This window comes from Ciconia boyciana, chromosome 19 (assembly GCF_034638445.1).
Source record: "Ciconia boyciana chromosome 19, ASM3463844v1, whole genome shotgun sequence".
NCBI lineage: Eukaryota > Metazoa > Chordata > Aves > Ciconiiformes > Ciconiidae > Ciconia > Ciconia boyciana.
The window spans coordinates 6,718,505-6,744,528 of NC_132952.1; the positions used below are offsets into that span (position 1 = coordinate 6,718,505).

General features: G+C 44.8%; 2 protein-coding genes across 5 annotated transcripts; both read right to left on the reverse strand.

The window, feature by feature from the left end:
• Window positions 1–547: 547 nt before the first annotated feature.
• CCNL2 (cyclin L2) lies at window positions 548–20,784 on the reverse strand. 3 transcript variants are annotated; one of them, XM_072884254.1, is made up of 12 exons: window positions 20,411–20,784; window positions 19,267–19,341; window positions 18,882–18,991; window positions 18,488–18,608; window positions 17,196–17,260; window positions 14,205–14,304; window positions 14,015–14,119; window positions 13,638–13,779; window positions 12,734–12,851; window positions 12,561–12,653; window positions 11,169–11,283; window positions 548–4,181 (listed from the first exon to the last, which is right to left on the reverse strand). In XM_072884254.1, exons 1-12 carry the CDS (start codon window positions 20,732–20,734, stop codon window positions 4,149–4,151), a joined length of 1,401 nt encoding a protein of 466 aa, XP_072740355.1. In that variant the 5' UTR covers window positions 20,735–20,784; the 3' UTR covers window positions 548–4,148. The 3 variants fall into 3 exon arrangements, with proteins under 3 accessions (XP_072740355.1, XP_072740356.1, XP_072740354.1); XM_072884255.1 differs by lacking the exon at window positions 548–4,181 and adding an exon at window positions 4,190–7,690; XM_072884253.1 differs by lacking the exon at window positions 548–4,181 and having other exon boundaries at window positions 9,916–11,283.
• A 412-nt stretch (window positions 20,785–21,196) lies between these two features.
• On the reverse strand, window positions 21,197–25,329 carry MRPL20 (mitochondrial ribosomal protein L20). 2 transcript variants are annotated; one of them, XM_072884248.1, is made up of 4 exons: window positions 25,062–25,294; window positions 23,624–23,734; window positions 23,243–23,320; window positions 21,197–21,658 (listed from the first exon to the last, which is right to left on the reverse strand). In XM_072884248.1, the coding sequence occupies exons 1-4, from the start codon at window positions 25,146–25,148 to the stop codon at window positions 21,485–21,487; spliced, it is 450 nt and encodes a 149-aa protein (XP_072740349.1). In that variant the 5' UTR covers window positions 25,149–25,294; the 3' UTR covers window positions 21,197–21,484. The 2 variants fall into 2 exon arrangements, with proteins under 2 accessions (XP_072740349.1, XP_072740350.1); XM_072884249.1 differs by lacking the exon at window positions 23,243–23,320 and having other exon boundaries at window positions 25,062–25,329.
• Between the last annotated feature and the right edge of the window lie 695 nt (window positions 25,330–26,024).

Consider the following 26,024-nt stretch of genomic DNA (forward strand, 5'->3'; position numbering starts at 1 on the left):
TCCCGAAGACGAGAAGCTCACCCGGCCCTGCCCAGTGCCCGAAAGGCCCTGGTTCACCAACTTCTGCAGGGAAAAACCAGCCCCCTCTTTGCTGTGGCGGCGGCTCTGCCGGGCCTGGGGCGGCTGCTCCGTGAGGATTTACCCTTACTCAAGACTGACATAAATGCCCAGCGCTGAAACTGCTAGCCCAGCACCTAGGAGTGGGTAGAAGAACAGAGAAAAGATGTCAGTTCTCTGCCGGGGTGATGAAGCAGCGGCAGGGCCTGAACCCACATTTCTGGACCCCCCAGGTTACTGCCAGCGGCACACACAGGTCAAGCTGCCGTTTTCGGCTGTCACGAGCACGACTTCGCCATTCATTCTGCATCGCGGGTGACCCGCTCCTGGAAACCGCTACAGGCTTCCTTGCTGTAGCGAGTCCTCGCACCTATCGCCCACGGTGCTCGTGCGTGCTGTCCCAGATAAATAGTCTGTTACTGATCCACGCACACTCGTGCGTATAAATTGGTGTGTGTAGGTATAAAGGCTTTAATTACATCTGTTAGTACTATATTGCTATTTTCTTTATTAAAAGATCAATAAGCTTTTAAAAGATTCACTTCGTCCTGGTACAGGTCAAGAATAGTCTCTCTCCTTGTACTGGGGAAGCTAAAGTACAAAGATTTGGTAATTTGTTCAAATTCTGTGGAAAAGCCCCAAACATCTGATAAGCCTGCCCCCTTTCCCTTTTGTTGGCTTCTTGATTTCTAAACGACCGCAGTAGCTCCAAATAACGTACAGGATCTGCATCTCTGAAAATGTCTGTTACTGCTGGGTAGCTCAAAAGAGGGTTTGACATTCACCCTTCCAGGGTGAGATGAAGATTACAAGATACTTGCAGTCATTTCTCATATCTCAGGCCCTTAGACACAGAAAGTGTTGCTTGCAAGCAAAGCTGACCAGTGACATGGCTTCTTGATCAGTGTTTTTGTCATCTTTGTGTAGAAAAGTCATGACTATGACGCGTATTTCTGGTTTACCGAGTCTCTGTACACAACAGTCCTGGGCCTGTTCTCTTCCTTCAGCAAGTACAAAGTCCCGGGCTCTCGCTGAGCCAAGTGATTCAGCAGGTTCTTAACATTAAGCAGGAAACTGAGTCCAAGCAGACACAAGCTTGTGTCCAAGCTTGCCCATTGCAAAAGTTTTAAATACAAAGTATGTTGTGTTTAATTGTGTTACGTTGCCTTTTTATGGCATCATAAACATACACAGCGCTTTGCAAACAAACCATAAGGGCAACATCCATCATAAATTGCCCCTTTCCCTGATAGGACTGAAAATACATGATGGAAGCGGCAAGCGTAGCTGGCTCCGCTTCTCTGCTGGGGAGTAGAAGTGAATGGCTCCAAGCCTTGGGTCAGGGGGCAACACCCAGTTACTGAACTCTACCCGATGGATGACTCACACCAAAAGGGAAATGGCCACCTTGGTTTTCAGATAGTTTCTTGCTCATTTGTAGTTACAGACGAGCAGCCAGGCCTTTGTGTGAAAATCATCGCAGCCTCTTCCACGCCCACGCAGGGTTACCCAGCCACAGCAGCTGGGAAGCAGGACCATTGTCTCCACACTGGGCTCAAGCCAGTTTGCTGCAGCTCTTCAGGTTTGCTGTGGCTGCCGTGAGTGCCCACAAATATTTTCTTTCCTTGTGACAAACAGGAGATAGAACGGGTTGGTATGGTTTAAGCTGCCGCGTTTCACATCGCGTCTATAACGAGCGGAGAGCGCACACGTGGCCAAATACCACCGCTCGGCTAACGAACGTGACCTGGTTGGTTGAACACGCTCCCTGTGGAAGGGCTCCTACTGTGCGTACGTTGTCCCTTTCCCTGCTGCGAATGCGTGAAGCTGCATTGTGCAACGCCTTTCTCAGACCGCCTGAAAGAAATGGATGTGGAAGGGGAGAGCGTGGGCTCGGGGATGCCGTACTTCAGGCCCACAAAGGGAAGCCAACAGTCTGTTGCCACCTGATAACACCAAGGAGTGCCATTACAGCGATGGGTAAGGCAAACGATGGGAAGATTTCTTCTGCTTTGAATAGGCTTTGTATCAGGTCTCTGAGGACTGCTAAGGAGACGTTGAAAATGCCATTGCCTTTCACTATGCTCTCCCTGACTTCTTCCCACGTAAATATTGTTCTCTCTGTCCTTCGAGGCTGGGTTAGCTCCATGCATTTTGAAGTCACATTGGCTTCTTACCAGCTGCTAGTGCTGGTAGCAGAGGAGGCTGGAGGCACCACAGGGGACAAGTGCCATCTATTGCTTGCAAAGTATAGTTGGGCCAGTCTGTTTCTCCCGGGGCCCTAGCAAGGTTCAGACGCTCAGCTGGGATTTAGAGACCGATACCTCAGCTCCTGGCTATACGACAACTTCCTTTGTCAACTTGGGCAAGTGAGCAAGAGCGTGTTCACACTGCCGAGGTTTGGTACGTTGTTTAGGCAGCTCCTGTGTAGTTCTGAGAGAGACAGGCTCATCCACAGCAGGGTTTGGAGAAGTCTAATTGAAATTTGAATACCTGTCTTTACCCATCAGTTGTACAGGAAAGAGGGAATTCTCCAGCTTTGGTATCCAAGTTCCCAGGCAGTATGAATATCCCTCTGAGTATTTCCACATCGTGTCCTCCACTGGCTCCATGGCATTGTTTTCATAAGGAAAAGTGCTCTAAAGACTGAAAGGAACCCGCATGCCATGGATGGCTCAGCTGTGAGCAATACTCCACAACAGGACCCTTGGGAAGGGCCTCCAACCCCTCAAGGTTCAGTGGTTTTGGAAAGAGCATTGCCCGAGGGGCTGATTCCCCTGCCAGCGATGGGTGGTAGCCACACACTGACGCTCAGCTCAGCCTTGCAGATGAGAGGCCAGTTTCATGCATGGAGGTCTGGAACAAACACAGATTCAGCCATCCATAAGCTGCTAGCACTCACACGCATACACAGAAATCAACGGCTAATATCGAGGGGTTCCAGAGCATCAAAACAATCAAATAAATGTCTGATTATTGCTCTGCCGTATGTAAAAATGAATGCGTGGATCCGTCGCCCCTTATTTGAAGCGGCTCCACAGAATTAGATTCCACCGCTCTCTAAAGCTAGTGGGAAAAGCTCATCTTTGTGCAAAGATCAGATGTGGCAACAAGCCAGCAGCAAGGTCGCCCTGTATACTGATACCCGTGTTTTTCTGCTGTCTTCCAAATAAAGCTCTGTTCCAGAAATCTCTCTCCAGCTCACAAAGACTAACGCTCTCTTCTTTTCCAAGTGGTTTAATCAGTTACCTTCCTTCCCATGTGCACCGTGTTAATTTCAGAACGATTCTCTTTGTGCATTTACCAACAGCATTTTGTTGGTTTTGGAGAATTTTCAAAAAAATCCCTGTCAGGCGTTAAGACTGCTTCGTCAACCTCTTTGTGCTTGTAATTGATTCAGTCCTTGCTGTCAGCACGTACGAGCGCTAGCGCTGCCAGGCATAGCTGGAATTTTGCACGTGTGAGTGAAGCCCGCAGCGGCAGCACTGGGACCGGCAGCCTCGGGGCCGGGGTCGGCGCGCGGGGTTGGGTACACGGGCGCTGGGAAGCCTGCGATCGCCCGTACAGCGCGGGAGGGCTGTAATGGGGGTTGACGTAATCACAGCGCAACTTCGCTGACCTGAGACACGGGAGACACCTCCGAGGCACTTTACACTGCGCTTGGTGCTGCACTTGCAATCAAACGCGATTGCTGCTGACTGCAGATTAAATCCAGAGCTGTCGCTTTTTAACTCTATTTCACTGCTATTTGCCTTCAATTTCTCAGGTGTTCCTTCTCTAGCCTGGGTCCTGTCAGTGGAAGTTCCTCTTCCCTGAGCCGTCTGCAGTATTCTGCCAGCAGCTTTTGTGCTGACCAGCAGAGCAAAAAGGGTCAAACCCCCCCAAAGTCAAGGGGAGCTTCGGCACTGCCAGAGCGCAGCGAGGACTTCACGCCCAGGGTGCTTGTCTCTTGTCTGGAATTCAGAGTAGTTCTCGAAGGGGAAGAAACAGTCTAACTAGAGGAAGATGTTTTTCTCAGTCAATAAAACATATACTGAAAATCCCTGCTATTATCTAGGTGCACAAGACACAGAGTTGAGCCGTACAGAATTCTACGTGATGCTTTTCAAAGCCCCAAGGTTTTCCTAAAAAAAAAAAAAAACCAACCAAAACAAACCAAGACAAAACAAAACCAAACCCAAAACAAGCCACAACCCCTCTTACTCTGCATTTACAGGTGGGGAAACTGGGACAGGGTCCAGTCATACAGCCCAAGGGCACAGAGAGTTGGTGACAGATTCCCCTGGGCAAGCAAGGTCCCATCCCATCCGCAAGGCGTTTTTTCCGAGTGATAGGAGGTAGACATCCAAGTTACAAGCCGTAGCAAGGCACACAGGAGAGGAATGTTGCCCAGAGCTCCCTGCTGTGCTGGAGATGGCAAACAGCAACCAGGTCCAGCGTATGAGGAATCTCTTCCACCAGCTGGAGATGGATTGCCTCCAAAGTGAATCTCGCCAGCCCCAGCCACATCTTCTCACCTCAGCTCTCGTCATCTCCTTTCCAGCTCTTACTGCTCCGTTTGCCACGGCCTTTAACCAAGTTCTGCGTACTAGAAGCTAGTTCCTCCAGGCCTGCTTTTGCCTAACTCGTGAAGTCGAGTCCAGATTTCAGCACCCTGTTAACCACAGCCTAATAAGGTATTTTTTACTGAGCTGTTCAGCTCAACCTGAGTTGGACACACCAGAAGCAGAATTGCTTTGCTTAGTAATTTCTCACCCACATTTAAAAACAATAAAAACAAGAGTTGCCTGGCAACCCTTGGAGAGGAATTACCTGGCAGGACAAGGGAGAAAATACTCCTTTTATTTTGCATGAAGCAATACTCTTAAATAATTGCTACTTGCAGTTTCTGTATTTGAGTGAACTCCATTCATTCAGCTCCTCTTTGGCTTAGCTCTGTCTTTGTGCAGGACATGCTGCAGGACATGTTGGTGGGGGTTTTGGGTGGGTTTTTTTTGGGTTTTTTGGTTTTTTTTGGCAGGTCTCTGGCACTTTTTCCACCCAAGAACATATCAGAATATTTCTAGTGTTTGTGGAACTATAAATCATTACTAGAGTGACAGTCTGTGGGCAAAACAAGCAAAATAAGGTTTAAAACAGACCTTCCCTGTAACTAAATGATTTTGAACCACCAATCCACAGCCTTCAGGTCAGCAGAATTCAGTCTGAGCAGACTGGGAAGTCACACACGAAAAGAGCAGCCACCCTTCACAAACACATGCACAAGAGACTCTGCCATAAACCAATGCCATGATCAGTTTTGGTACTTCAGACCTGGCCCTATCAGGTCTTGAGTGGGCTTCAGAGGTGGCAATGGACTCCAAATCTTCTGGCCTGACTCCAGAGGCAGTGGCAGCGAGCTCGGCAATGAAGGGAGACAGTTTCTGACAGAAGTGGAACCTCTCTCCCATTTCCCACCATGCTGATTTTCCAGAGGTGCAAAGAGCTCAGCACCCAGCCCTGCATGGCTGCAATGTTTGCGCTGAAGCTTACGGTGAATCTCGATTAAAGCCTCCCTTCCCAATGTCTAACGGGGAATTGAAAGCTGCTTTTCTCACCCGATCTCAAAAATTCCAAGCTTTGCTGTTCATTCAATTATTCTTTGATAGTGTCAACCCCTGGCTTCTTATCTTTGGCTCACCCAACGGGGGGATCTTTCCCTCTTGGTCCCCACCTGCCTGGCACACACTGAGCTAGAAGCAGTTCCATATTTGAGGAAATAATTCTTTAGGCTCTCACTTGAAAAAGGGAAGCTTTGTTGGCTCTGCTGATAGAGAGCAAATACAGATCTGAAGGCCTGACCTTCCACCTGCACATTGGCTTCATAGATGTGGAGTCTGTTGTTGAGGAAACACTAGCCAGGAAGCCTAGAGGATTATTTCCCGTGAACGGAGGAGGACTAGGCTGTGTTGCCAGAGCAGGTAGAAGGCTTTATCTCAGGAAAAGAGAACCATAGCCTGGCCAAGACTGTAGCGTCCTTCTAAGTCAGAGGTTTCAGTAAGCGCAGTCCCTTCAAAGCTTCTGCCAGTGAGGTAACCTCTCTCCAAGCAGAAGGAATTACATGTGAACACCAGATACAGAGAGATCAGAGTAACCCGAGAGATGTTCTGATGAGCGAGAGCCACGTTGCAGTCTTCATTCAGAAAACAGAAGTCATAACTCACCCTAAGAGCCGAGACTTGTACATGCATGCACGTACATAAAAATGTGGTGGGTTTTTTATTTTAGGTAAAACTAAGCTCCTTGTCTTGTTTGCTCAGCCTGATACACACAGATTTCTGTGTTTTGTAATCTTTGTAACCATGAGAACTAGAACTTTTTCTGTTTTCTTAAAAACTTAGATTCTCTCAGGATGTCTTACCCAGTAGGACTACAGGTTGTAAACAAGTTCTAAATATTGTACGATCTGTGATATACTCACAAGCGCTGGTAGCTGGGGGGAGCTGAAGAAAAAAGATTGGTCTCAGCACTATGAATACAGTGAAACTCCTAGGCACAGGTTTCAGCTGGAGGAACTAGTCAGGTCAGTCATATCTTCTGACTACAAGGACTTAGACTCTGTCTGGATTCAAGGATAGGCATAACACAGGCCTGCACCACTTCTCCAGCCTCCTGGAATATGCACTAGGTCAACCACTAATGGCATCTAGAAAAGAACAGTTGACCCTTCAGTAAATAGGGAAATAACATCCGAGCAGGATTACGCATCGTTTACTCTATATCCAGCTCCGCCTACTAGGAAAAAGAGTAGGAATTAAAGAACTAACAGGTTCAGAAAGCAAGCTCTTCACCAAGGAATTGGCAAGTTCCCCAAGAGCTCACGTGCAGGACTGCCCGCGGAAGGGTGATTTCCTAAGTCGTGGTTCGGGTGTGGACCGTCTCTTCATATCATTTCACATGAACCACCACAGTTCTGCCAGACACCAGCAGTTTCCGATTGCTACCCCATCAGATGACCCCAAGGTGAAGGATGTTTTTCTAGTAAGACAAAAGCAGTCCTGTTCCTTTCAGCTCTGTAGGAAACACCAGGGAAAACAACTGACAATCAGATGTAGAGACACACAGTAGGGTTGTAAGAGGACACTAAGCATACGTGAGGAACAGCGAAATGACCTGACACAATATTTCTTAACATTTTCTCCAAAGACTGGGCCGATTTTTTTCCAGGCTCTTTTACAGTATCATGCCCAATCACATCCACTTGACACCTACCACAGGAACTGCGCTCACAAGAGATCAGGTGAACGAATGCAAACTGGTGCCAAGAAAAGAGAAGAAAATAATCCATCTGCTGCATTAATGGGACTTCTGGCTTGCTTGTTGTCAGCAGCACTTACTTCCCCGAGTTGTCTCAACAGTTCCCTGGGGCTGGCTCACATCAAAACCATCACAGATGTTCATCCACTTCGAAACATTTTCACAGCGCAAGAACTGGCACCTAGCCCACTTCTCTTTCCCATGTGTCAAGATTCTCATAAACCACAGTTCTGTCATCTCCCAGAGATCGACCACAGTCCTTACCGGTGCAGTTTGTTCACTGTTGTTCAGATGCAGAGGACCAGAGCCGTTACTGTTCATGAAATTCAGCTGGGATCTGCCAGATACATTTTAAGTTAGGATAAATGCACGTTCCATCCCAGACATTTGTGGATTGGTGGATGTTATGTTTGGTATCAGCTGGAGAGGTGCCTAAACTAACAGCATGCCCAAGATTCCTAACTTCAAGGAGACGGGGATTTAATTCAAAGGTTTGTTAAGTTAACCACTGTAAAGAGCTTAAATTGAAACTCTGAACTGACTGCTTCGCAATGCCGAGCCAGTTACTCTTAGAGTGAAATATGACAGAGACTACAGGTTTTAGCACTCAGCACAGTAAATGCTGAAAAACTACGTGCTTGTAAATTCCCCTGGTTACCAGATACACGTGGTAACTCTTTCATCTCGGACTCCCTGAGCAAAGTAAAACAATACATTTGCCTGCCCTTACGGCTGCGCTCCATACCCCCAGAGTGAACACAGGCACGCCTCTCAGAGGCGCCTCTACTCCCGTGCAACGACTCGGCCCCCACATTTCAACAGTTCTATCCGACACTTCCTCTAGCTACGCTAAGCATCTTCTCCCAAACCCACCTCGCTGCCAGGACATTCTGTGTAGCTATCTGTATTGGGCTTTTTGCTGGTAAAGACAGATTGTTCTCTTCTAGAACAGGACGTCTTTTAATCCTGTGATATAATCCCTTTTGTTTTGGAACAAAACCGCTTTAATGTAAAAATATACCCATTTCCTCCCTCGTTTTTTCCTCTCCAGATTTTAACAAATGTACTAGAAAGTAGATTACTATTTATTCAGCACCGTACACAAGCACAGTAGTTTAGAGAACACAGATGCTGATTTTTATGCCAGGCGCCATTATGTTCATGCAGAAAAGCGTACATAGCCTGGGTCTTACCTTTACCCTTGTCCATGCTACTTGCACTGGAGGAAGGTCACGTCTCTAGCTAGCAGAGTTGAGACTTAACTAAGGTAATTCCTCTTCAAGTCTTTCTGGAGGGGGCTGCAGCTGCGCAACCTGCCTCCCTGAGGTATGCTGCTTACCTCAGGAACTGGACAAGAGGCAATTTGGGAAGCATCCGGAGCAGAATGAAGTAATTAAAGAGAAACACCAACTACCTTTTAGAACTGGAATTAGGAAACAGAGATTTAAGGTTGACCTGCTCCTAAGTAATATCCAGGTAGTAAGAATCAGTCTTAAAATGGGAACTCTCTAGAGAACGTTGTTATTTCAGGTTGTTCATACTTTAATAGATCAAAGTTACTTTTTGTATCACACATTATGTCTGAGCTACTCGAATACTTTGACTTCTACTCCATTATTTAGCACGTCAAGTATGAAATAACTAGTTTCCATCTGTGTACAAAGCTCAAGTTAAGGCAGATAGTTTGCTGATTCAGGAGCAGGTTAACTTACATGCCATAGCAGTGCTCTGCTGAAGCTCCAAGGAGCTTTCCTTGTATCTGCTGCCTCTCTCAATTGTCTTTTCTCAGCTGAGATGTAATCAGAACTGTGGTAAAGAACTACAAACTAACTACTGCTACTGCAAGGTGACCAGAAAATAACTAGTCCTCTCCCCGCACAGGAAATAGGGGCACCCACTGAAACTATCCAGTAATGATGCATTTAGAACAGGTAACTTGCGTGAAGTAGTAATTCCTGGTAAGGAAGAGAATGTCAGAGGGAGCCGCAGAGGTCAAACACAATACCTGGTCCAAACCAAGATTACCAGCGGACGTATTTGTGAACTTGACTACTTACACAGAATAATCCTACGCAACCTCCAGCTCAGGAAATTGGTAGACTAGAGGTTGGCTAAAGGAAGGCTGACTGCACATCCTTTCAGCTGCCTTGCCTCCACATTAAAAATTAGGAAGAGTTCCATGAGATTGGTTTGGATTTAAAAGAAGTGTTAGAAGAGTCACTGTCACACTGAGGCACCTCCAAGGTTGACCACAAAAACACCTAAGGCATCTTGTTTCCCCCGGAGTGGACAGAGGAAGTTTAACCAGCAGGCAGTGGTTCTAGTAAGATCTACTCACAGAGCTTGAAAGGCTCAAACAACAGCACCCTACCTCACACAGTACACCACTCTGCTCCTCCAGGATGGGCCCAGCATGGCATCTACTATCCTTATAGTCAGGGTGTAACAACTTAGGCTAATCTTAAATCTATTACAATTTGATGATCTCGTCATTCAGCACCAGATTTCTTTCCTTATGAGTAGGCACAGTGGTATAGCTCATAAGAAACTACTATCGAGTAATTTTAATAGAAAATCAAATACTTTAATGAAATTAGGGAGCATGAGAGTAACAGCTCAGATATACCACTAGAACTGATACTACTGGGCTGTGGGGGTTTTGCCTTTTTTTTTTTTTAAATGCTCTGTTCTTCAACAAGCATGCAGATTGACAAACTACTAATTCTTCAGAGTGTCAAAGATCCTGAGTAAAGAATTTCAAACCACTTAAAATGTATATATAGGAAATGTCTTATGAGCTGGTGGCCTGCACACAGCATTGCACAGATAAAAATATACTACTCTCAATACACAGAGCTAAATACTTTCACATTTATCAGAATTTTCTACACAAGTCTTTTGATAGAATTCAAGTTTTGAATTTTCTGTATATATCTTCCACCTGTATTAAACAAATGCTTATTTACATTGTGGATAAGGTGTAAATGCTAGTAAGGCCATATTCCCATACTGTACTGTAACACTGCAAAATATATATACACATATATAACCTAATATAGGCAACAGTTCTAAAAAAGTCACCTTACGTTTGTACACCATAATTGAGTCAGTATGAAAAGACAGCTTTGTTAGCACCAAGCCACTCCAATGGTTTTTATGAACTGTCTTGAGCCTTCTAGTTCCACAGGGAAGGACTGTTCAGCACAGTATTCCAACTACTGAGCAATGGAGGTCCTGCTTGCAGAACTGGAAGTCCCAAATAACACTCCACTGCACTACGGTATGCAAATTACTAAAGAGCAGGCATAGGAGCATCCAGAGACAAGTTCTGCAGTGTTATTAGGTGACACTCCAGCAGACCAGTCACCAGGACATTTATCAGATTAAGTCTTTCACATCATCCTGTCTTGTTAGCGTCTTTCCTTTGGGTTCATGACAGTAAGTACAGAATTGCCAGCAGAATGGACATGACTCAAGCTAGGTGGTTTACAAGCCAGGTTAACCCTACACTGCAAAGACCAAATGGGGAAGAGCTCCACTGCTTAAATTCCAAAGGAAAGAACTTTTTGCTTTATTCATCGCCTATGCCTACTGTGGCCAGGATGGTCTCGGTCATAGCGATGACTTGCTCGCTCATAGGAGCGTGAACGCTCATGCCTGTGATTTCTATAGTAGTGACTCTTCTTCTTGTACTTCCCCGAATGGTCAGAGCGCTCCCGGGATCGGCTCCTGGAACGTGACGAACTCCTGCTGCGTGATTTCCGTGGTTTGTGTGTTGAGTATTTGTAGTCTTTTGATTTCTTATAACTTCTCACCTTGGAACCCTTGTAGCTAGAACTGTGGTTGAACTGTCTTGGAGGAGAGTCACTGCGGCTCCTAGAACGGCTGTGGGATTTGGAACCGCTTGATGTGGAGTAACTTTCACTTTTCCTATGGAAACAGAAAAAACAGGAGAGAAAGCATATGATTTTCTTAAACAGAATTACTCTACTATTACTATTAGCACCTAAATGTAGTCACAATACATACATACACACTTTAAGTATCATATAGTCAAATCCTTCTCACTTATAGAGCCAAAGTATGCAAGCACAGTTTGAGACCAGGCACTTGATTCTGTGTTCTGTTGTTCAGTATCCCACAAAAACTAATCTTGTGTCCCAGACTTGATCACATCTGCTTACTGTAGAAATACTGACGTTTAGAAACTCAAATCCATTTGGAGTATAGTAGTCATGTCTCAGTTTTAGATTTTTTTCCCTTCACTACTTAGAAAACATGCCTGAATAGTTAAGAGTAACTGCCAGATTCAAAGTGCTACCAACAGTAAGACAAAAGGTAACACTACTTCTCCCACTTCAGTTCTAGTAATACTGTCACCAAAACGCCCAAGTTTGGAGTTCACGTTCCTTTCTGTCTCTTGGATTACCCCTCTATGGGTAGCATGGTTATATGCCAAACTTCCAAGTCAAAGGCAGTACAGAAAGCAGATTTTAAAGATGTTTCAATAAATTCAGGTAATTACTAACATGCAGTTTTGAATTCACATTTTAAGAAGAATTTTAATCAGCGGATTTTAGCTTTGGTCTTTTTCACATACACATTAATACAGAGCCATACTTTTATCAGCACATACCCAAACCCAATGGGATACAGACTGTTGAATAACTCAAACTTGCATTGACTGAGGGGCATAAATCTCTACTCCTCTCAACTACATAACAAACAGGATCATTTTGTATTTCATAAATTACAGTTTTGCAGGAGCAACTATCAATGAGACTAAGGCTGGAGATAAGAGTTCATCTACTGCAAAAAATGCTTTAACTACTCCAGTACAGTTCAGTAAAAACATAACAGGTTGTAGCCACAAACATCCAGCTTTAAATATAAAAAACCCAAAACAACAAACAAATCCTGCTGCTTGGTGGGCCAGACGTCACCAATGAACAGGCTGACATTCAAAAATGTCCCAATACGCCTACACTCTCCTTTCAATCTATTTGGCACAGGTACGACAAGATCAGACGCTGCAACTCCCTTGACCTGTGAGCCAGGACAGTACAGCTCTGAGCCATACCGTTTCTGGAGCTTTAACAGGCTAAGAGTTCTCAGCCTCTCTTGCTGAGAAACTACCAAAGCTCGCTCTGTGAAATTTTAGTCTGGGAGCTTCTCACAGCACACCCTTCTTTTACAATAGTAGATACCTGTGCTTAGGGGATGCGGATCTGGATGGAGATCTTGAGTAACTCTGATCTCTACTTCCACTTCGACTTCTGCTTTCTCTTCCTTTCTGAACGCTGCAAGACAATCAACAGTAAGTTATTTTGCTTAAAGTAGTAATGGGAAAAAATAAGCTGCTTCATTATGAAAGCCTTACCCATTTACTGGGCTATTTGAACTCATTCTTTTTGCTCCCTCTGTTTTCCTTTTAGCATTCTTCATTGCCTGAACAGGTAGCGGTGAAGGTTTATTTCCTTTAACCTCTTTTGGAGACTCTAGAAAAATAAGCCTTTGTTACCTTATTTTGAAAGTATGGGTAGTGGCTGAAAGAAGGACTGAAGCCTCCCCTCGCCCCATTTCATCATCTTTGTAATAATCAGTACTGTACATAGGTAGTTTGACTATATGTGCACACACGCATGCACACACAATCTGAAGAAGTTCACAGAAGGCAGAAGTTAATCTGAAACATTTCTGCCAAAATATTGAAGTAACACCAGGAAGTTAACTGCAATAGCAACACATTGCTTTCAAAGCCACTTCAAGAAGGCAGAACAGCAACTTCCTTTTCTTGCCAATTATTCAGTATCTTTTTTAAAGTAAGCTGAGGAGGAAGATGGTAAATGTTATCTTCTAGTAAGACATGCACCAGACTGTAAACTTTAGACCAAGTATCCAGGAACAGTCCCCACCCATCACCCAAAAATACTACTCCTGCCAGAGTTCCTAATCATACCTATGCTTTAATATTGCTTTAACATAACATGCCAATTGCACGTATTTGTTCGAGTTTATTGCAAACCACATAAAAGCAAGTCCCTGTACTATAAGTTTAAACTAGCCTTGATTTTAGACTAATTTGGTTGTAGTCTTTAGCCATTTCAAGAAGTTACAAAGTTACAATGCTATTCAAACTCTGACATTTGAATAGTTGCTAGAAGCCAGCTTAAGAAAAAAAAAAACCTAACAAAACCAAAACCACACTGTATATGCATCCCAAAAGGGCAAAGATACATTTAAGATGAGAAAGAGTTATTAAAAACAAGTTATCCACTACTTACCATTTTTTGGGATAGGAGAAAATCCCGATGTGTTATCCAAACTTGGGGCTCCCTCAGGTACTAGACCTTTAGCTTGTGCTTTTGCCTCTTCAATAGCCAATTTCTTCTTTTCTACTTTACTTTCCAGATCAGATAAATCAACCTGTGAACACAGGAGCACCACTTATGACAAAACTTAGTAAACTAGACTTTCTGATTACTCAATTCCAAGTTGGGGGGGGGGAGATAAAGAGACCCAGACTCAGAGACTGTGACTGCTATCCTGTTCCACTTAATGTACCAGGCTTGCAGCTAGTTTCAAATGGGATAAGGTTTTCCAACTCATGTTCTAAGCGGCAGCCTTTAATGAAGGCTCACAATATGAAAAAGCAGTAAACCTTTTTCCGAGTATAGAGTTGCAAAATTTTTAAGCAGATTTCTTGAATTTCTTCCTCTGTTGCTCCAAAGAGTAAAAACCAGTGTGGACGATTAGGAAGTGGAATCTGAAAAGGACGGGAAGACATGCTCAGTTTTCTGCTTCTATTAAAAGACCTAACAAACTTTAAATTAATGGAATTGTATGCTCACCTCCAGCGTCCTAGCTGCGAGGTAAATACATGCACAGGCAATGCTTTCTGGCTGGAATCTTACAAAGACATCTGTTCTCAGGCTATCGTTCATGTAATTCCTGAAAGACAGGATATCAGCAGTTGCATAGCACTGCAAAGTTGCTTGGTGTTTTTTGGGTTGTTTTTTTTTTGTTTGTTTTTACTTCTACAAGGACTATTTCTTTCTGCATTCAGTTACTAGATTTCAACATTATACTCCTGTAAATCTAAAGAAAAGTTGAATGATTTTACTAAAAAAAAAAACCAAACCAAAAAAACCCACAAACCAAACCAAAACCAAAACAACTCCCTCAAGGGGAGGTTTGTGTGACAAATTAAGTTTGACTGACTGGCTGCTGAAAATTCAGTTGTGAAAAGAGAACCAATTTTAACTTCACTTTTCCTTCTGGATCTCTACTGGCCTGCTCTCATGCAATAGACAACTTAGTTTCATCAAGACAACACACAATATAATCTGAAGTACTCAGTTATAGACTTTTAGGTTCACATGTTTCTTTGCAATAGGGCTGAACCCAGATGGTTTGCTGAAAGTTGCAGCTCCTGTAGTAGTTCTCCCATGAAAATGCAGTCCACTTCAGCATGCGTCAGCTTCCACTGGAGATGTAAGGGGTCCCTTTTCCTTCAGAAGCATTATTTTCCATCCAGAACAGAATTCTTTTTGATGCAAAAAGCAGCCATAGAAGAAATCAGGGTGTTTGGGAACATCAGTTCAGGAGAATACTCAGTATTCAGGCAGATCTCCTCTTTGGCACATGAAATATGGTTTCCAAATTGTCCCATTTCAGTAAGGTTGCTTAAAATGAATATTCACAGAATGAGAAAACTGTAAAATATTGCATATATTCCAGTCAGTACACTTAAGCATTATTCTTCTAAATCTTAAATACACAAAGTAACTTCCTCTGAATCTGTCAGCTGATGTGCTTAAAAAGATCTACTAGATTTTTGAGCACATACGTCAAGCAAAGTATCAGGTGGGGAAAAAGCTAAAACCAGAGACAGTAGAGAGTCCTCAAAATAATACGCTTTCTGAAAGTAGTAATTAACCATGTGGGTACCCAGTATACAAGGATTCACTCACCCCCAAGACATCCAAACCAGAGACCACAGTCCAAACACTTGTAACCAGTTTACACAGGACAGACAGAAGGAACTTGAATCCCAAGAGTATCACTCCCACCTGCCCCAGTTGTCTTACATTCTTGGTTATACGAAGAGCAACTGCTACCCCAGAGAAGCAATGCTAAACATCAGCTCATCTTTCTGGGAGAAAGGAACTTCAAAACCTACTTTTCCTGTCCCACTACAAAGAGAGCACAAACCTTTTGGCAAAAGAAGCGATAAAGAAAAGTGGTACTTCAAATATCTGGAAGTCGTACAGCCTTTTTCTCATTTGCCAAATTGAAAAACATGCCTGCTTCCAAGTTTGGCCTCTGCATATTTTCCCTGTGGGCTCAGAATCAGACACATGAGGAAATGAATCCTTGTCACAATATTTTAAGAAAAAGGTAATGTTGTAAAAATGCACATTTCAAAAATAAATTATACTGGATATCCACCAGTTTTCAGGTACTGGAAGCAACAAGCCTCCGTACACAAATATGTTATTTTAACATCAGAACCATTTCTCAGTTGGGGTAATTTCAACCCTCCTCCTCACCTACCCCTCCTTTCGTAACCCGTAGAAAACTGGTAATGAGCAGTCCGTAACTCACATTCAAGTACGTCATGCAACGGTACTGGGAAGTCTGGTAGTGGGAAGTTTCTGTAAGTGTTAAGTACTACATTTGACTCCAAGCTTCGCAAATCTACTCAAATTTTTCTAACTAGTTTACAAATGGAAACTAGGTTTCAGTTTTTGTTGTGTTAATTCATCCCTTTAAGACTTAAATCCCACCTTATTTTGCTTTATCATTTAATAATACATCATTTTAACAGTTATAGAAATATAACATTAAAAATCTTTCAGACCTTCAACAATCAGGTTATAAAATATACAACAGTCAAAATGCACAATAAAAATAAAAGTCAAAAAGTATAAGCACAAGAAGCAGTTGGCCAGTTACTATACTATCATGTATATACCACCTGTCTAGAGTCAGCCTTCTCTTTGTAGAGCCTGCTTTGGTTTGACTGAAGACGGCAGCTATCCCTGCACCATAGCGCTTGGGCAGCAGAGGAGAAGTCTTAGTCACTTACCCTCAGAGGCTACCCTTTGATTAAAAGAGTACAGAAAAGAAAAGTCAAAACTGGTTCTCTACACACAGGTCACAGTACCAGACAGTTCAGTCAGCAGAAATATGATCTTTGGATTCACTAAAGGTTTTTAAACCGCAGTATTGTTAAAAAGCATTATTGTTTAAAAGCATTATCTATTTGTTAAGTTTAAGACCTGGAATTTTACATAAGCTTCCCATCCCCAAGCAAATCTTTACTGTAGTAAGAGTGACAAGGCAGAGGACATTTCTTGGCAAACATGAAAACATTGAGTTTATCCAGTCTTAGAAGCTGACATCTTGCATTACCCATATAGATAAAAGAAATTTATCTGTGCTGAGTTTTTGATACACCTGTAATCAAGCTGAAGCCCTGGGAACAGCCATTTCCCAGCACTGGTAACAGACTTTAACTACACACAATTTTCTCCAAAGAACAAAAAAACCCAAGAAAACCCTATAACCCACTCAACATTTTCCCTTCAGCTGAAAAGTGAAAGCAGAGAGGAGGGAAGTGAGAAGTCAGGGTGGAAAGCTACCTTACCATTAAAACAGTGCCTCTAACTTAAGAGGCCGATCAACATTTGGGTAGTAGTTTGGGGCACGCCAAGAAACACTGGAGCTGTCTGGTGTGGCCCACAATCATCTCTGAGCAATGCTGCCCAGAGTGCCTCAAGTGACATATTTCTGCTACTGCCCCTGCTGGTCTCTTAAAACAAAGAAAATCAACTTACCATGAAGTCTGGACCAGGTGTTGGTTACGTTCACATTCTAATACCTGAAGGTACATAACGATTATCTGGAAGATATGGGTTATTGAGTTATTAACAAGAATCTTGAGAGCCACCTATTTATTTCAGAGGGACATCCATGAGGCATCTGTTACTCTCTTTCAAGTTCTAAAACACTCCACATGAGAGAGTGTTTGCAACATCCCCAGTGTTTATCCACTGCTCTCCACTGCAGAAGCTTGCATGAGTTGACACTCAACCAGATCTGACCTTCCTAGCTCTCCGTCTTCTGAGCTCAGTCATCATGCTATTCATCTATAGGTGTCTTGTCTTCAACTGTTTTCAAGCTAGGTATGTTCTCCTATACAATTCACGATTCCTTTTTAGCTGTAACTTGGGAGAAAATATTGCTAGCTGCAATAAGCAGTAACAGAAGTATAACAGTATTTGCAGAGAACAGATCTAACATGTTGTGTGTCGCTGGTTTATTCAGTTCTAGGTTTTTTTCTTAGGTTTAAAAGGAAACAAGAATGCAGATAAAAAGACTACTCTAACAGCAAAAATTCATACCAAACAAGTACAATTGTCCTCTGGGGTACTGATAACATGAGTGAATTCTGAAAGTCAAGTAGGCTCAGAAAGACCTGAAGACAGCAGTATTTTTAGAGGAAGAAAGAGCAAGATCCCAAGTTCTGCTGCCACAGGAGCAGGAGGTTTTTCTACCACACTTAGCTACTTAAGGCATAACGCTAATGGTACTAAAGCACCAGCTTAAACATTTGCACTAGTTACATCCTCCAAGTATCATCCTAGTCTGACACAATACTTGAGAATTGTCTCATTTCTAGTCAAGCTCTTCACACCCAAGTGTACTTTTTAGAACATAAGAAACACTGCTAACTAGCTCATAGGGGTTTAATAACCTCAGCATGTTTCCACAAGGAGTGATCATGACACACAGCGTTTCTGATACTAGGATATCACAACGCTAGGTCTCCAAATTCCTTTCTGCTTAAGAACCTATGTTTAGTTGACGTTTTCTAACAGCAAAGCTACCTACTTATATAATTTGACTTCAAGGAATACTTAGCATCTGCATCCACCTCCAGTCGTCATTCAGCAGTGATACAAGACCAACTAGTAAGAATCTCTTAAATGAGAAAGAAGACATCGGGATCATAAGAAGCTGGCTTTACTGAATTAACTAGCATTACCATGTACAAACCATACAGTCTACTCAAAGCATATACAGCATACGAAACACTGATTATAGAGTTAACTTATACAGTACAAACCTTATGAGGGTGCTTTACATGAACACAAAATCCCAACTCCTTTAACACTCTTCTTTCTGCTTTAATAATTTGATTCTTCAAGTTCACATATTCTTGATCCAGTATTAGAGGCACAGGTTTTCTGCAAGACAATTTCAAATCCCAAAGAAGATAATCTTAACCTCAAAGAGTACTCATATGCAGGTTAAATTGTGTTCATCTAAGAGACACTGCTGTTTATAACACCAAAAATATTTACTTAATAAAATGGGTCAACTCACTTTTCTCTTTCATGAGATCTCTTCAAGATGTTCTCTGATTTATGAGACAGGGAATGATACTATCATCGGCCCATGAAGTTTAATAATTAAAATACAACATAAATACTTCAGATCATTTCAAAGTCTAAGCTTACTTTTTTTCCCGTAGATGTCTAAGGCGATGGAACACGTTAATTACATCCCTTATGCGTCTTGGTGCTTCTTCAATTTTGGATGCCAGGTGAACACAGGCCATTGACACATGCTGAAATATAAGTATTGCAAGATACTGATGTTTTGCTCAAATCAGGAACTGATCGCCTCCAACAGCTTAAGGAGGGATAACAAGAGAAAATGGTGGTAAAACAAGGAAATACTAGAAATCTGACAAAATCAGTACTATGTAGCTTTGTAAAATCATGTTGATCAGTAAGTAAAATCTACAGGCTAGTTACCAACACTCTAAGTTGACAACTTGCTAAAATAGATCAAAGATTAAATAACATTTGTAGCCATATACATCTTCCAATATTTCCTTACCTCCATGGAATGCTTCACAAAAGACTTGGTATAAAAAAATCGTTGAAATAGCACCTGTCCTGTAGCCATAGCCACCTAAAAAGGAAGTAACCGTAACAGGTATTAACAAAACAGCTACCGGTTCCAAAAAGAAATTACCTAGAACAATTTCAACAGATTTAAGACCCAGAAGACTAGCTAAGCTATATTTAAGTATGGGAGTAAGTTCACGGGTATCTAAAGAAAACTAGCACCCCTACCTCAGTAACAAATTAAGTTGCCCAAAATATTATCAATATCAGAAATGCTGTAAGTCAAACACATACGTTAAATTGCAAACGTCTTTTATGAAGGAGGAAAATATGCTCCAAATTGTTATAAATAATAATGATATAAATTATAATAATTATAATTTATAATAATTGATATAAATAATAATGAGTTAATAAATAAAAAATAATTTCAAAAAACCCAACCCAAACACTAGAACCCAATAAAAACTGAAAGTTACGACAGTACGCCAGAAAAACTCCACTTTTTCGGCGTGGAAAGAGGGGGGGAATCTAGTCTAATAATCGAATACTATGATTTGCATAAACTCATAACACAATTTGAGCAGCTGAGACTCGGCAGCTAGAAGATGCCCGGAAAGTTTTACGCTCAGAGAGCGATTGCGATTGGAGTTCGCCAGGAAACAAAACCTTTCCCAGGTCCCCACAATCCAAAGGAGTCTAGGAAGCCCTTCTTTCCGCAAGCCCCGATCCTAAAGAAGCACCGGGGGAGCCCACGCCCTGCCCGGGCCGGCGCGGGGAGGCGGCGGGGGCGGCGCAGGAAGGCGGTTACATCACCCGCTTCCTGCTCCCAGCCGGGCGGGGAAGGCCGCAGGCCCGGCGGGGAGGCCCAGCGGCTCTCGCGTCCCAAAGCCCGGCCAGAAGGGGCAGCTCCCCAGCCCTCCCCGCCTCTCTAACTGCGGACGGCGGCCTAGCGATCGAGCGGCGGCTCCGCGCCGGCGGCAGCGGGCCGAGGCCTAGCGAACAAAGCTCTCCCCTGCCAGGGAGCAAAGACGCCCGACCCCACGCCCGCCCCGCCCCGCCGCGGCCTTTCTCCCCGGCCGCCGGCGAGAGGCCTCCCCGCCCCGACCGGCCAGGCCGCGGCCCAGCCCCACCTGCGGGAGACGAAGCAGGATGCCGGCCGCCTGGATGAGCTCGCAGCCGGTGACGCGCAGCTCGGTCTCGGTGTCGGGGTCGAGGCCGCTGCTCATGGACGGGGTGAAGCGCAGCGTGTGCTCGGGCAGCAGGCAGTTCTCCAGCGTGATCAGCACCCCCGAGTACAGGCGGTCCCCGATCAGCACCGCCCCAGGGCCCGGCACCGGCGCACCGCTCCCCGCCGGGGCGGATCCCGCCGCCGTAGCGCCGGTAGCCTGAGGCCCCGCCGGGCCGCTGCCTCCCACCGCTACCACAGCCGCCGCGCTGCCCGACCCCGCCGCCATTTTGTGGTGGTGCCGCCGCCTCGCCTGGCTCCGCTCTCCTTCCCCGCCGGGCGGCGCCTCTGCCCCAGCGCGCCCCGCCCTCCCCCCCCCCGCCCTTTCTCCACCTCCGGACGTCGCCTATTGGTGGGGCGCGGCGAAGCGGCGGTCTCCCATTGGCCCGGCCGCCGCGACGTCTGACGCCAGCCCCGGGCTGAACGGAGCGGCGTGACGCACCCGTTGGGAATTTGAACAGGGCGGAGGGGGCGGGACTTCCGGCGCGCGCCACCGCCCTCAGCAGCGGCGGGGCTGCCCGGGCCCGGTCGCGCCGAGCTGGGCCCGGGCCCGGCGGGGGTCAGCCCTGCCCAAACCCTTCCTAGACCTGTCCCAAGGCCGGGTACTGCTGGGGTGTGTGTGTCGTCCCCCCCCGGCAGGGTTTTCCCCTGTGCAGCGCCAGAAGTCACCACTCCCACTGTTTTTCCAGTAGCAGTTACCAAAAAAAATCTTTATTTTAACGGAACCGAAAGCGTACGTCGTTAACACGGGAACTTCTGTAGGCCTGACTTAACGCCGCTAACTTCGAACCGCGGTTTCTAACTCAGTTACAACAGAGGGGAAAAACATCAAGGCGCAAGCCTCGCACCCGCACCCACCCCGTCCTCCTTCTGGAACCATCCTCGGAGGATTTTCTCCCACAGCCACGGCAGCAGTGAGCGAGTTTACTCTGCAATACAAGTTCCTGTTTACAACACGTATCTGCAGACTCTTTTCACATCAGTAGTGGTGTACAATACGTGAAAATATCCCCTCCGGTTCTTTTCCATCTCCCAGGGCAGCGAGGAAGCCTTCTTGTCTCCTCCTCTGGGCTAAGGCAGCTAGGGACTTGAATGTCTTTGGCTCATAAATAGCCAAGTCGGCAATCATTTTCCTATTCAGCTCCACCTGGGACTAAATGCAAGAAAATTTGTTGGTTAAGTACTATAATTTTTAGGAACAACACTGCAACGCTTAATGATCACCTGAGGTCTTAAGGCAAATTACCTTATTTCTACACTGTACAATTTTGGAACTATTCATGAGAGAACTGTCAGACATGACTACTTGGCCACGGATGTCTCATTAAGCCACTGTGTAAAATTTGTTTACTGACTTTCTCAAAGTCTTTCTGGTAGAAACCAAGAACTGAAGAAGAATCTCCTGTTTCATGCAAGGCCACGTGTTACAGGTTAATCCATGGCATCTGTTTCAGTTCTTAGACATATTCAAGTTTACTTGTTGTGCTAGAAGCTGCTTGGTATCTTAAAATGTGTCCTGCAGTAGAGAAAGAAAGACTGCAGGGTCACATACTCTTAACAAAGCTAGATATTGCACGGCTAACTGCATATCCTGAGGGGGAGGTATTGTATAAAACAGTTTGCTTCTTTGGGATCTTTTACCAGAGAACCTTACAAAAATATACTGCTCTGAGACAAGAATCAAAGGGACAGGGATCTTGGGGGGGGGGAGAAAAATGAGTGAGCTTTTAGGCAGTGCTCCATTCTTTTGGTTACAGTACTACAAGAGTAACCAGGAGAACGAGCGTATAAATTTCAGAAACTGTGTTATGTTACAGGAAACGTGTCAGAAAACCTAGGAAGTTATCTATTTATTTGAAACACAGATAAAATGTTTTGAAATATGCTATAAATTTATATGTAGTTCCACTTTAAGAAGCAGAAACACTACCTTTTTATTATGATCACAGCTAAGAGAAACAAGTTTTAATTTTACAGTTCCACTATCAACAAATTAAAACCAACTCCCCAGCATGTTTAAGAACAAGGGACAGCGGCACCAACTCTCTGCATTGTCCGTGCTCACTGAAACACAAAGCTAGTAGTGAAGAGAGTGGAGATTTCTTAGGGTTGTTTTTGCTAATCCAAGCTTTGTATTTTTAAATTTCTTGAAGCAAAAGGCAAGGCAGCTATCACTTAATGCCCACAGTAGCGACAACCGCAGAAGCATTTTACAAGTCTCGTTCTGAAGATGCACAGTGAAAGTTTTGGGGACAAAACAAGGTGTAGAGCAACAATGTTCACCAGGAGAAAAGGGGATTATGCATATAAGGAAGAGAAACAGGTTTAGGGCAGAACTTAGCTCCTGAAGTGAACGAAACTCCTTTCATAAGCAGAAGGCCTCTCATGACAAGAACTAGGAAGCAAGGACAGTGCTGGCAGAAGTTCAGCCTGACAAAAGGAGCTTTTCAATCCCTCCACCATGCCCTATGCCGCTATTGCCTGCTCAGGCTCCAATTTGGAAGTCCCCACCATTATTCTTCACAGATTGGCAAGTGGAGGCTGCAGCTTCAATTCCTTGCAGTTGCATTCTTAGACAGTAACCAGCAACCCCTTGATACGTTCTGTCGGACTACATCTACTTGAAAGATTTGAGAGTTTTCAGAAATTAATTTGCCTGGCACTTCAGAAGACCTCTATCAGACAGTTTCTCCAATTTGTTGTTTCAAAGTAATTATTCTTCGAGCACCATCCTTACCTTAATCAGATTGCTTATGAAAGCTGGGTATTTCAAACCATGTTCAAGAGAAGCTGCTTCAATCCTAGTGATCCAGAGCTAAAAGTGGAAAAATTAACATCTTGGATGATAAAATACTTTAAAAACTAAACCTTTTGTCATGCTGATCTGCTCACACTTAGTAAATACAACATTTTCAGTCTTCTCAGTGCAACATATACATGTATGAACTTCAGAATCTGAGCTGTTTCAGACCACGGAGGGTCTATGCTTACTTTAAACTCATATTTTTCACCCACTGGTAGAACATTTTGAGACACCCCCTCCAGTAAGGAAAAGATGGCTATTTCAGTTCTGCTCTTGTCCCATTTTAATGTTTACATCTAACATTTTGCTCTTTACCGCTCTTAGGAATCTCTTCTTCTCTCTTCTGGCCTTTGTAGACTTCACAAAAGCTCTCCGAACACTTCGTACAGCCAGCTTATAGCAGCGGTTCTTCCTTCCACGAAAATGCTGAAATGAAAACAAGATGTTCTTGTTCAGTTATCTTTAAGGCTGTTAAACCCTTCAGTAATAGTAATATATGCTCAATTGCATTTCACAACTCTTCATAACAAGGATCACAAAATACTTCACAAACATCAGTTAAGCCTTCAGCTAGCATATAATGAAAATATTTTTTCCTTGTTTTATAGCATGGGAAACCTGAAGCTGAAAAGTTGGAGCAGGCTGAAAAATTTCAGTTCAGCAGGAAGGAGCCAAAGCCAGACGTCATTTTAGGCTGTGGTTCCAGGGGGAAGGCAACCACAAAATAATCTTCAGCACTTTCAGCCAACCCCTAAACTCAGGCATTTATTCCCATTCCTGAGCTGCCCTCTCAGTTTTGTCAGTTCAAATAGAGGGATGGGACAGGAGCCTCTGTCAAAAACATTGCAGTTGCCCAAACAGAAAGCATAATGAAAGAAGTTTACCAGAGCTACCACTGACATCCATCTAATATGAAGTAGGAAGAAGTAACCAGTGCTGCACAGTAAGAGAAATAACTACTACTGGTGCTGGGGGCAGTTTAGGCACTGCAAGACCAAGATACTGTCGCTTACTTCAACATTTTCCATCTCACTACTACAGCAAGGTGTAGTACCTCCCGGGATGCTAACAGTCTGCCCTTGAAAAAGGTCCTTCCCGAGCCTAGGTACAATAGCTTGAACTTCAGTTGAAATCATGTTGTGAAGGAGTCTCTTTCATCTTTTAAAATCCACTTGAAGAGCAAGGTTAAAATTTTTTTTTTCCCCTTGCTCCTTTGCCCAGTTAAAAAAAACCCAACAAAACCCAACACCAGTCTACAGCATGCTGTATTTACAGGCTGCTCTTCCCCTAGTGCTTGTATTCCTTCCGGTATTCCTTCCGCCACAAGGTTCTCACTTTTATTCATAGCCATCCACATGCACATGTGCTGTTACGCCACAAAACCAGACGTCTTTATGGCCTCCAGCTTTAATCAAATCCAAATTTACATACACAGCAAACGCTAAATTGACATGAGTCGACTTCACGGACTCTCGACGTTCCTAGCAACAAGGAACCATACTGCTCTATACACTATACTGCTATAACTATACTGAACTACACACTATACTGCTCGCTGCCTGACTTCCCTCTGCTGGGGAAGGGCTTGCGGACACCTGAACAAGACGGCGGGCCGCTCGCTGCCCAGGCCCGGGGAGGACGGGGCACCTCCGGGCGGCGGCCGAGGAACGAGCTGTCCCCTCCGCGCTCCGGGGAGCACGCAGCAGCCGCAGCCGAGCGGGGAGGCAGCCGCGGGGGCGGCGGGCAGACTCACCCGCGCATACTTGAGCACCTCCTGCACCCTCCAGAAGCGGTCGGTGAGGCGGCTGCGGAGCCAGCACGGCGCGCTCAGCAGCACCATCTCCGCCGCCCGTTCGCGGCAGCGCGGCGCCCTCCGCCTTCCGGGGCGGGAACAAGGGGGCCCGGCCCCGGCCCTTCCGCCGGTCCCCGGCTGCGCTGCTCCGCCGCCGCTTCCTCTGCGGCTGCCCCGGTGGCGGCGGGGCCGGGCGGCTGCCGCCGCGGGGTGGCTGCCCGCCCGCAGCGCCAGGCCGCGTTCTTTTGGCCGCTGTCTGTGAGACGCCGTGCTGTGGTACTGCTGCCGCTGCCCAGGGCTGGTGAACGCCCTGTTGTTATTCCGCAAGCGTGGGGTCGTTTACCCGGTGTGCGAGACGCCATTATACACCCAGGGCAGAGGTGTTTTTATTTCATGTCTGCGCAGAGATGGGTGCTAGGCGGTAGCTCCACCTATAAACAAAATATTAAAAAATATTTTATTTTAAACCTAATACCTGAAAACATAAGTCTTCAAACCTCTTCCACTAACACTAAATCCACAGGGCAACTAACTTCAGTTGGCCATCACTACATAAGCTCTCGTGTGAGAGACGCGTTCAGACAGGGTCTCCCCTCACCCCCTTCCATCCGCCCCCCTCCCCAAACAATCCATGCATCCTCCCGCTGAGAAGGTGTAGCGAGGGACAGCAGGAAGTGGCACACAGTTCGGTCATACAGGTACAGTATTTATACAGTCTAGTTATGCATAGGCATAAGTAATTACACAAAGCAGTTTTCTGTTGGTCTACATTTCTCTTATTTCAACTTAAAGCAACAGTGCTACTTTAATATTCTGCGCACGCTCAAAGGTGAGGGGTCTCTGCTTGGGCGGGGGTCTCCAGCTCGAGGGGTGTGACTTTTAGTGTTATGATGAGGGTGCTTCTTATCACACTTTTAGTTGTTT